The 11888-nt window shown below is 48.5% G+C and overlaps 1 protein-coding gene across 5 annotated transcripts in view; it reads right to left on the bottom strand.

Annotated features, from left to right (window-relative positions):
* Positions 1–2450: 2450 nt before the first annotated feature.
* The window catches only part of BRPF3 (bromodomain and PHD finger containing 3), a 32883-nt gene continuing 23445 nt past the window's right edge, over positions 2451–11888 (bottom strand). For 3 of the 5 annotated variants that reach the window (XM_036024025.1, XM_036024022.1, XM_036024023.1), the window contains 3 exons: positions 9566–9663; positions 5327–5481; positions 2451–4033 (listed from right to left, as the gene is read on the bottom strand). In XM_036024025.1, the coding sequence (XP_035879918.1) occupies positions 3850–4033; positions 5327–5481; positions 9566–9663 (437 nt within the window). In that variant the 3' untranslated portion in view covers positions 2451–3849. Of the gene's footprint in view, positions 4034–5326; positions 5482–9565; positions 9664–11888 lie in introns of those variants that run through there. The other 2 variants (XM_036024024.1, XR_004902728.1) reach the window with 2 other exon arrangements.

Raw genomic sequence — 11888 nt, 5'->3', positions numbered from 1 at the left:
CTCCCCCCAAACCCACTGTTGATCCCTCCAAACACCCAGAGACCCTGTCTTAACATTGCTTCGTTTTGACTCTGGTGTCTGATTATTTGCCAAGCCTCTTCTCTGTTCCAGTCCTTCAATGAATGCTGCTGCCTGCAATGCACTCATGCCTCACCCTGGCCTTAGGGCCTTCCCTGAAGTCAGTCTCTGAGAGACTCAGAGGTGTGGAAGACCTTGCCTAAGGTCACACAACCAGAACGACAGGGCTTTCAGTCTAATGGAACAGGTGGTAGTCGTTGGAATATGCAGCATCATCTCCCTGAGCCCTGCCTTTGCTTCGGCCACTTCATGGATTTATATCATCTTCTCTCCCCTTGCCTGCTAAAATCCTGCCCATCCAGTCATTTTTTCTTTTACTTTGTTTTCAAAATGCTTTTTAGGCTAACCCTTTGCAATTCAAAATTTAAATTTATAAATAGGAATTTTTAACCTGGTTTTTTGAGGCTTGCACTAATTGCTTCATTCTTCTGAGAGTTTTGGTTATTCCCCCAACCAAACATGATGCCCCTCTCCCAAACTCCTCCCATCGGGGAGCCTCACACCTGCCTCATTCAGAGTCGTCTATGATCTGTGTGCTGGGGGCGTAGTTTTGCACACTCAACGTGTAATGCAAGGACTGTCAGTACAATGGAGTTTTTTTTTTCTTAATTGATTTGAAAGAGAGGGAGAGAAAGAAACATGGATTTGCTGTTCCACTTATTTATGCATTCATTTGCTGATTTTTGTGTGCGCCCTGACCTGGGATGGACCTGCAACCATGGTGTGCTGGGACAATGCCCTAACCAAGTTACCCAGCCAGGGCTTGAACTTGTTAATGTTATAACTACTTGAGAGTGTTAACACTTTAGTGACTCCAGTGACAGAATCTCCTGTGGAAGTGACCAGGAGACCCGTGTCCGAGGCAAGCACAGGAGCCAGGCAGGACCAGAGAGTGGGAGGGAGTCGCCCTGGGCCCAGTCACTAGCAGCTCATCCCTGCGGACTCTCCCCCTGCCTCTGTTCCCCAAGACGTGCCTCTCCAGAGATGCTGGAGGCGCAGATACTGAGGGAGGGGGGACAGGTACAGAATAAGCCAGCACAACCTTGCAATGTGTGTAGCTTATGAGAAAAGCCTTGGCCAGATCCTTGTCCCAGGTTTGTGCCACCATTTCTTGGCTTGCTGACCTTAGACATGTCTTTTAGTCTTGGTAGGTTTCCTCATCTGCAAAATGAAGACCCAATAGGCTCCAGGATCCCTAATGGAAACAGAGACAATGGCAAAGGAGGTGTGAGCACCCTAGAGTCAAATTCCACAAGTATGGTCAACAGGTGCTGGAGATGTCCGAAGTGTCACTTCTCCCACCAAACAAGCAGATGCTTCTAAAGGAACAGATCCCCAGGGAAGCTGAGGCATGGGAACTAGGCGGGACCTTCCACAGCTCCCAGCAGGCGGTGCCATTTGGGGGCAAACAACGTCAGAGTCCACCCTCATATTTGGCCTGGGGGTCGACAGCGCTCTCTTCAGCTGGGAGCCTGCAATGGCTAGACAACCTCATTCTTAATGGCCCCTGGCCTCCCGAGGAGGGAGGGGGCTGTAGGAATTACAAAGAGAGGGCCAGGCCCCCACAGATGACACCAAACACGACACAGCAACTGCTGCCCATTAGAACATTTATTTCTCAGAGAGAAAATAATTTCAGACAGTCATTTTATAGTAGGTAAAATTAACTTTTGTATTCTTTACAAGCATAGATTTTTCTCTGTTTATTACCTCTCTTATACCATCTGTTATAAACAATTCTAGAAAGCAAATAAAGTCACTTTCTACAATAAATAGAGCATCGTGTGCTTCACAGCAGACGCGACTGAGACACGTAGGCCCCATGCCACAGCAGGATCTGAGCCATTTCCTGTTCTAAAAGAGCAGTTTTAAAAATGAGACTCAGAGAGAGACTGAGAGATTGAGAGAGAGAAAGAGAGAGAAAGAGAGAGGGAGAGGGAGAGAGGAGAAAGACTAAGAAAGTGAAAGCATCAGAGTTAAGAGACAGACACAGAAAGGGAAACAGAGAGAGCCCCGAGATCTTACAACACAGGTTGAGACAAAGGTCACAGAGTCCACAGCCCACTGACTACCTGGGGAGAGGGTGCATTGGCTCCTTTAAACAAACCACACTGTGTGCACTTAAAATACTCAGCCACACAATGGAGGACTCCTGTAATGGAAACTATAGGCCTGAATAATTTAGAACAATATTTTACAATTATATACACCATGTCCTTCCCTAGCCATATGCTGTATTGTTTTCAGTACTGTACAAAATCCAAAACCCCATCCTTTGTGTGATAGAGAGTTTCGTTGGTTCCCTTTAAAGCTCTGGCTCGTGTCCCAAATGTATAAGAAGTTGTGGTGGTTGGTTGGTTGCTTGTATTTTAAAAAACTTGTATGTGTAAAAGTGGCAGTGATCTCCCCAGTGACTTCATTTTGTCCTAAACTCCTCTATGAAAAATTTAAAACAATTAAAAAGAACATCAGGTTAAAAATCAACATGGCAATCAGTGGCCTGCAACCTGGCCCTGCGACTTTGGTGCTTAAGAGGTGAAAAGAAACATCCAGAGAACAGACTCCGAAGCCTCTGAAAGTCGTGGTTTATCAGTCAGCAGTCCCCGTTTCACAGTTTTTTTTCCTTCCGTTTTTGAGAAGGTGATGGTGTGGAGGGGGCTAAGGAAAGAGAGGGCAGGGAACAGAGGGTCAGAAGTAAAAGCGCGGGCTTCCCTGGAGCTGAGAAGCAGAGCAGCAGAGGCTGCGCGGGACAGAGCACAGGGCAGGGAGAGGCTGGACTGCAGGCACCGCGCCGTCCACGGTGGTGGGCAGGGGACCACAGGCTGCAGCTGCAGGGACGGAAGAGCCCACGAGGGGCGGAAAAGAATGAAGGGACAGACCCAGCTCCACCCCAACAACCCTCAACATCCAAGCGGGCAGACACACTCACTCATCCAGCCCGGCCTGCCGGAGCCCACCCAGCCTCGGCCTGCCTCTTGGCGAGACAGGAAGAGGGCAGGAGGGCAGCTGCCTCAATCCAAGGGGGCAAGCTCTCACAGCCTGGTTTCCGCTGGGCATCTGCGGACGTGAAGGTCAGCGGGAGGAGGAAGAGCAAGGGGATGGGGGTGTGCTGGTGGCGGGGTCACCCAAGTGGTAGGCTGGCCTCTGTTCTGGGCCCTGAGGAGCCAGGGGGAGGCACCCACCTGGCATAGCAGCTGGCCTCAAGGGAAATGAAACAAAAACAAAAAAACTGATCTGGTGATGGTTTCTGTCAGTTTGGCACAAGAAAAAGCAGGGAAAGGAACATGGGAAAGACTGGGCAGAGGTGCAGAAGATGGGACGGGGAGGAGGTGTGAGAGTGGGTGATGGATGGAGAGAACGGGTAAACTCAGTGAGATTCCCCGTGGGACCCTAGTGTATCCACAGCACCTCTGCGGTTGATGTCAGAGCCTCACTCGCCCTGAGGTGTAGTTAACCAGGAGGTGGAGGGGGCTAGGCACACCCTTGAGAAAGAGCCCAGGACCATCTCCTTGCTGGGCCTCACAGCTATTTCGACTTCTCACTGGTTCTTCAGTGGACCAGCCCCTGAGGGAGCTCAGATGGGAGTTTTTGGCACACAGCAGCCCGCCAGGGGAACCATCCAGTTCGTCCAAACTGGGGCCGTGCCCTCGGAAAGGGCTCAGCCCAGTCAGTCCCTGGCCTGCTATAAAAGGAAGGGAAAGCTGCCGCACAGAGAAGCTCTCTGTGCCCTGGGGATGGAGGCAGGGCAGGCGGACACAGGCCAGCCCCACCTTACAGGTAGCTGGAGGTGACAAAGGAGTGGGGCCCCCGGACACGGCTCAGGTGGATCATTGCTCGGTCATAGGCCACCTGCACCGACTTGCGGATGCTAGTCTTGCGACCTTCCAGCATCTTGAGCTTGTCCACGGTATCTTCCACGCCCAGGGGCAGGACCTTGTCCCGCGGAAGCCACTGCCTAAAATACAAGCACAGTTAGAGGCCTGGGCAGTGGTGCGTTGGTCCCATCAGGGTGTTCCTTGGGGCCTGCTTGCTGAGGACATACAGAGGGAGGCAGACTGGGACACACCACATAGGTGGCCACCAAGGGACCTGTTTCTGTGGTCAGGCCCTTCTCTGGGCCTCAGGGTGTTCACTCTGCTTAGGGGGTTGTCAAGGCCCAGGAGTCAAGACAGGTCCCTGTGCCGCCCTCTGGGGCTGGCTGAGATCATCAGGGGCTCTGAGCCTGCCCCTGCTTTGCAGAATGAGGCGGCTATGGCTAGAAGTGGGGCTGATGCCAGGCATCAGTGAAGTGGTCCCTGGGGGGGCCTGAACCTGGTGTTTTTCTTAAAATATGCCCAGGTGAATCTAACATGTCAGTCTTCAGAGTCAGATCTTAGTTTGTATGCCAGTTCCGACTACGGGGTCTTGGCTTTCTGAGCCTCAGCTTGCTCATCTGAAAAATGGATTGGGGGAAGGGGAGATCAATGAATATTTAAATGAGACAATACAATGTAAAGTAATTTGCATTAAAGGCACAGAGTGAATACTTAATACATGGTGGCTATTATCATTATTATCATCATTTTTACTTGCTAGTCCTACCTCCTTATTCTACAGAAGCAAAGGTAAAAGAACCCTCCTGCTGGTGCTGAGACAAGCCTCACGGTGCTCACAATGAGCAGGCAAGCCCCTTACAGTGACCCCTGCCCTGTGCAGAACCTGGCCCCGGGACTGAGACGTGCGTTCCTACAGCCACTGGATATACTAGCAGCTGACAGTACACCCTCCACCAAGGGAACTGCTTGGCCCAAGGTCACCCTGCACCCCAGGGGCAGCCAGCATTCAGTGAGTAGTTGATGTGGGGGTACAAAGGCACAGCCCCAACTTCTGACAAGGCTAATGAGCCACCCAGCTCTAGAGCTCCCCACAAGATCAGCTGAGGCTTGTCTCGAGAGCAGTGCAGCTCAACATTTTCTTCTCCCAGGGCTGCATCCCTTGTCCCCACAGCTCTCCCTAGTAAGCCTCCTGAATCAAACTTCCATGTCAGAGTGTTTCCCAGGGAATCTGATCTCAGTTACCATTAAAGTGGCAAGTGCAGGCCAGCCACTGTTAGGCAACACCCCACCTTCACTGGGTGGAGGCAGGGTGACTGAGTGAGTCTACAGTCCCTCTGTGCATCTCCCCAGCATGTCGGAATCTGCACAGCCTCCTGGTCAGGCCCCTCAGCCTGCAGCCTGGCACACCTTTCCCAGCAGCAGCGCCCACTCACCAGGTGCGCTTGTTGTCAAAAAAGAGGACAAGGAAGAGCTTCTCTCCAGCCTCGGCCTGTTTCTGCTCTCCCAGCTTCAGCACATCCAGAGGGGGGACAGGGATGGGGACGCCATTGTGCAGGAGGCCCTCCCGGGGCATCTTGGGATCGATGATCTGGAGGTAGGAAAGGAGACAACACTCAACTGGGGGCTAATGGGATGATCAGGGCAGCCCGCCCCAGGATTTACCACTAAACCACCACACACCAAAGCCACACAGGGTCTTGGTTGGGCCCACAACCAAGTGATGGAGAGGTGGACTTCTTCCACGACCCTCGGTAACCCAAAGTGGAAATTTTGGCCATTTCCCCAGCTCATTGTTCTAATCCTCTGGCTCTGCCCAACCAGTCCTTCAGATGAGAGAAAAGCTTGCTCCACAAACCGTCAGAGCACAGAGCTGAGACAGAAGTAATGGGAAGCCAGCACGGGGGAGCCAGAACTGAGTGGGGTGTCTCTGATGTCCAGGTCAGACAGGCAAACTCCCTTCTCCGAGTGTCCCTTCTGCGAGAGGAGTGGAGGCCATGTTTTTCCTTCAGAACTCTTGCAATTCACTTCAAATGCCCAGGGGCCTTCCCAGACACCATGGCTATGCAGAGGTTCTGCATCAACAAGAGGGCTCATCCCTTCGGTTCTAACATAACAGAGCCTCTGGTTACCCACCACCTTCTTGTCTCACTATAACTCTTCCTGGTGTGTGGGCCAGATACACTTGTGACACCTCCATGGTAAGATAAGAGAGAAGGTAGAAGACTGAGCTTGGAGGGGTGCTGGAGAGGGAAGACAGATGTGGCTGAAACAGGGGCCACTGGAGGAATGAATCCTCAAAGTTGCATGTTCCATCAGGGCAAGGGCTCAGTGAAATGCCCAGTGGCATAAACAACAATTCTCCAGCTCTGTGGAGCACTGACAAAGCTACCAAAGCTCCTAATTATTCACACATCATCTTATTTCATGCTCTTGCTGATGTTGAGAAGTTGACAGGTTATTAGCTGACAGAGGAAAATGCCAAACACAGAAAGAGGACGTAGCTGCCTGAGGCCACCGCTGGGACGAAAACCAAGCACCTGAACCCGAGCGGGCGTCTGCTGCCCACTGCCTCCTCCACAGCCCCTCCTCCAGCGCAGCTGGCTGATCATTGCTGTGTGCTAAGGCGAGAGACGAGGAAACCTACTGAGGAAGCAGCTTTCTCCAGAGATGGAGCAATTTTAATTTCCAGACCCTGTCCCAGGGGACCTCTTCTCACAATAAACCACTCTTTTAGTTACTTTTGGGTGTCTGCCAGCCTCTCTACATCCCTCTCAAGACAAGCAGTTGAAAGCAGGTGCTCTCGTTAAGCATTTACTCCCAGGAAGAACCACATCTACTCTGCCCCCAGCTGTGTGATTCATCAAAACTCTACCTCCTAGCCTGTCTGTCCCACCTGGGTCTGAGCAAAGGGTTCTATTGAAAACCAATATACAAGCCCTGCTGAGCTTCCTTAATTTCCAAACAAGACTCTGGGCTACTCTGATGTTTCCTCTTGACTAAGCTGTGCTGGTTTATGGAAGGTTGGATAGTGAAAAATGTCCCTCAGGGCAGAAGCAAGGTCCTTGCTTCTTAAGCCACTTAAGGAGAGTTCTCCTCCCTTAAGGAGAGTTCTCCTCCCTTCGTAAAGAGAATAGAACCATGGCTAGTATGGCTCAGTGGATTGAGTGCCAGCCTGAGAACCAAAGGGTTGCTGGTTTGATTCCCAGTCAGGGCACAAGCCTGGGTTGCAGGCCAGGTCCCCAGTGAGGGGCACGTAAGAGGCAACCACACATCACTGATGCTTCTCTCCCTCTCTTTCTCCCTTCCTTCCTCTCTCTAAATAAATAAAATCTTAAAAAAAAAAAAGAGAGACAAATGTGTCCCAAAATAGTAATGGTCCATTCACTCAAATGTTATGCATATGTAAAACAACATGGAAATAAAGGTTGTGATCAACTTTAATATACACTAAATGTGTACATACCCTATTACAGCTGTAATATGTAAACAAAAAACAGAAGGAACAATACAAACTGCTTACAGTTAGCATGTTAGAATATGGGGATTTATGCTGCTTTTCTTTATTTTTCCAAAACTACTACAGCTACATACTTTTATAAAAAAACAAAAAACATAAAAAAAAAGAACCACCCCCCTCAAATTTAAAAACTGTATATTCACTATGGATGCGAGTACAGTTGACCCTTGACCATGGCAGTTGGGGTACTGACCCCGTGTGTAGTTAAAAACTAAAAACTTAACTAGAGTCATCCCTTGGTATCCCTGAGGGGTTGGTTCCAGAACTCCTGTAGTTACCAGAATTCGTGGATACTCAAATCCCTTATGCAGCTGACCCTCCGCATCTGCAGATGGAAATCCTGGGGATATGGAGGGCCAACTGTGAATTACTGAAAAAATCTGAGAGCAAGTGGACCCTGCAATTCAAACCCATTATTCAAGGGCCTACTACACATATTTAAGTAAGCACAGGAAGAACATAAACCAAAATAAAAACACAGATTGTATTCAGGTAATTGGGTTTTCAGGTGGTGGTTGAATTTCTTTAATCATGAAGGAAAATGTGTCATTAAGAAGATAATCAGAAAGAAAAAAAGACAACACTAGTTTTAGAGGCTTTTCTTGCAGTGAGTTAAAAAAACAACAACCAAAACCTGCAGAGCCTTAGTCATTTCTTCGAAGACTCAGCTGGGAGTCTCAGGGACAGCAGGGCTCAGAACCCTGGGAGGACAGCCCGGGCCCAGCCTCCTCAGCAACTGGATGACAGTGTGGATTCTGCCGCCTACCCCCCGCTGAGGAAGACGTGAGGCAGGCAGCCTGGGTTCCAGTATGGCTCCAGCATGTTGTATAACCTTTGGAGCTGTGGTTTCCTCACCTGTCCAAAAAGGATCAGAGTTCTTGCCCTCCTTTGCCTTAGAGGCTGCTCAAAAGGGCCACAGACACGAATAAGCTGGGGGCAGCCCAGGGCTCTGTGTGCGTGCACGAAGTTGGTGGGGTGGTTCTCAAACCTGGCCCCAGATCATCTGGGGTGCTTTTAATAAAGTATGCACATGTTAGTCTGGCCTTAGAGAGTCTAATTTGTTAGTTCTAAGATGGAGCCTCAGTATCTGCATTGTTTAAAAAATTCCCTTGGGTGATTCGGACACGCCCCAAACATTAGAATCAGCATCTTCCAGGGTCAGATCTCCCCAATACAGAAATTGCTCTAAGAAATAACAATCAATGTGGTAAAAATGGAATTTTTAGGTACTGCTAGTGGGACAATAAATCAGAACTTTCTAAAGGGCAACCTGGCAATTTGTATCAGAATTTTGTATAGACTTTGCCTTAAGAACACACTCTTCAGAATTCTCTGTAAAGAAGTAATCAGGGATGTACACAAAGGCAAAGCTACAATAATGTTTATCGCTGGCTATTTATCATAGAGAAAAATTCAAAACAATTTAAGTGAGCAAGGAGGGAATGGTTAAAATAAGGTAGGTACACGCATATAACTAAAGTTAATGCAGTCATTAAAGTTATGTTGATGAAGAATGTGTAATGGCATAAGACATGCACGTATATGGTATGCTGTTAAGTGAAAGGGAGGTTAAACAGAGCGTGGTCTCATGCATATGCATATCTACGCATTAAACAAAAAAAGGCTGAATGGATATATTCCGAGGTCATTTCTGAATAGATGGGACTGTGGATGATTTTGAACTCAGTGGTTCAGAATACAGGCATCACATATTTTAAGCCCTGGCTCAAGTTTTAGCCCTGCTACTTAATAGCTAGATGACACAGGTAACAAATGGGTCATCAGTTTTTTTCCCCTACAAAATGAAAAAATAATCATACCTTCCTGAGTATTTCAAAACCTTAGCATGACAAATGTTTAATAAAATATCTAAGCATGATTACCAGCTTTTAAAATTCTCTATAATGAGCAAATATTACTTTTATGCATTAGCAAATAAATCCCTAAAAGCCCTAGTCTCTGTCTCCCCAACCTGGGAGCCTTGCAGGTCTGACCCACCCAAGACAGGGCTAAAACCTCCCTCCCTTCTGCAGCTGAAGGCACCCTGACTCCCATCACACTCGGAAGGCCTGATTCAATCCGATAAGCCCCTGGGGCAAGGCAAGGGCCAGGACCGCCCAGGGAGGGAGGAGGGTGGCATCTGAGGCAGACTCACCAAGGCAGGGTAGGAGGGATAGCCTCGGCACTTGGCCCACACCAGCTCCAGGGGCTCCAGGTCTCCACGATCTTCAAAGGGCATCAGGAGGCTTCTGCCTGGGGGTGGGGGAGGGGAGGAGACAGTGCCCAAAGGGGGCTTGGAATGGTGCCCAGGAGTCCTCTGCCTGTGGCCTCCATTTCACTGGAGCAGCCTAAGAATGAGTCAGGAACATGCCCTCCACCCTTCCTCTTCCCTGCGCCTTCCTTAGAAGTTCTTAGACTAGATTAGAGGTTGGCAAACTTGTTCTGCAAAGGGCCGAAGAGCAAATATTTCAGGTCTATGGACTACATGGTTGCTGTTGCAACTACTCAACTCTGCTTTACAGCAGGAAAACAGCCACAGGTAGTCTGTAAATGAATAAGTATGGCTGTGTCCCAATAAAACTTTATTTTTGGACAATGAAATTTGAATTTCTTATAGTTTTCACGTTACAAAATATGATTCTTTTTTAAAAAATTTTTTCACCTGAAAGTATAAAAACCATTCTTAGCTCATGGGCCCTACATAAACAGGCAACAGGCTATACCTTGCTGATCCCTGGGTAGCGTTCCTCGGAAAATGCCACTGCTTCATTACCAGGGCCCTTGGTAGAAGAACCATTGTCCAGCTTGGGCAGAGCCACAGACTGCTCTCCAGGCCTCCTCAAGTGGGGGGTCCTCATGATGGAGGCATCACGGAACAAGATGCCTGGGACAGACATCCCAGTAAAACCACTTGCTAAATGAGTTCTTTTCTGACACGGCCATACCTAGCCATCCAGGTCACCTGGATGAACAGCACTCAGCAGAACCAAACAGGTGTGCAGGACCTCCCCCTGCCAACCTTAATCAAACCTCACACCCAGTGTCCCGCCTGGGGCAGGCAGGTCTCTTCAGTTTCTTTTGTTCTGCACCCAATGCACTAGCACACACGGACTGGCACACAAAAGCTTCTGAGCACACAGCAGAACCTCTGTTCCCCTCCCTGCATCTATAAACTGGGTACTGGGAGGTGACCACACTCAACCAAGGAAAAATGCCCAAATCTCACAGAATGGAAATTATGTTTCTAAGGAAACATTACCACCCTCATTTATAATTTTTTTAAAATGTACTATTAATTGTAAGGTATTGTTTCTACCTACTGAGTCAACAGTGGTAACAACAAAAAGACAAACTCCAGTGCCGGAGAGGCCGGCTGCAGGGAGCCTGCAGTCGGGCACTGCTGAGGCCACTGCAGATTGGGCCGGTCCTTCCAGAATGTGATTTGGTGTAAATTTCAAGAGCCATACAAAAAAAAAAGTATGAACCATCTGTTTGAGTAAATTCCTTCCCTAGGAACTTAGTTGAAGAAAATAACTTTAAAAACAAACAAACAAAAAAAGATTTTGGTCAAACATATGGGTTTACTACAGACAATGTTAAAGTCAGAAATAAGCGTCTAACTATAGAAAGGTTCATTGTAATGCACTGTTCTAACAATAGAGATACACAAAGATTATATCAATATGAAAAAAGTATGAGATAACACTGAAAAAATACAAAAGGACACGTGTTTTAGGTTAGCATTTTCTTAAAAGCATGTCTGAAATCAACAGAAGGCAACACAGAAATGAAGACAACTGTGTTAAGTTGACGGAACAGTGGGAGGTCAATGTCCTTCAGCATCATTTTAATAAGTATGTCGTTTTAAAAATAAGAATAAAATGTCAAAATGTCACCAATTGAAGTGCAAAGCACGTGCCAATCCACTCTCAATTTTGTATGTAGACATGGGCCTTGCCTCCTGGGCGCTGACAGACAGTAGTGAGACAGGCAAGCTTGCATTCAACACACACACAAGAAAAGAAGTGGCGCTAAGGGAAGGTAACACCGTTGGGAAAGGAAAGAGGAGAAGAAAAGCCCTGAAGCCTGTGTGTCAGGCGAAAGCCTCAAAGATGGGCACCCAGCGCACACCTGCCACAGTGGGCTGCACAGTCACTCAGGGAATAGCACGCTCTGCACCTGCTGGTCCTGAGCACCACTCAGGCCTCTCCTTTGGCCCTGCCCTGCCCTTTGCCACTTGGTCTAAGGAAAAAAGACCCATGTATTTCACTGCCTGGACTAGCTGGAGTATGTGTCATGAGGAAAGGGCAGAAAGCCCTGGATCACGTGAAATGACAGAGCCATGGGTGAGATTCAGTGATACGGGCTATTACTGATGACCCCTAGGGAAGACCAGCCGTATCTATAGAGATTACAAATGCACACTTCCTTCAGTACTGCAACTCCACTTCTATAGATACAACCCCCACGGATACAAA

Source organism: Phyllostomus discolor, chromosome 4 (genome assembly GCF_004126475.2).
Source record: "Phyllostomus discolor isolate MPI-MPIP mPhyDis1 chromosome 4, mPhyDis1.pri.v3, whole genome shotgun sequence".
Lineage (NCBI taxonomy): Eukaryota > Metazoa > Chordata > Mammalia > Chiroptera > Phyllostomidae > Phyllostomus > Phyllostomus discolor.
Note: the sequence above shows the minus strand (reverse complement) of the source record. Positions and strands in the feature narration are given on the sequence as shown.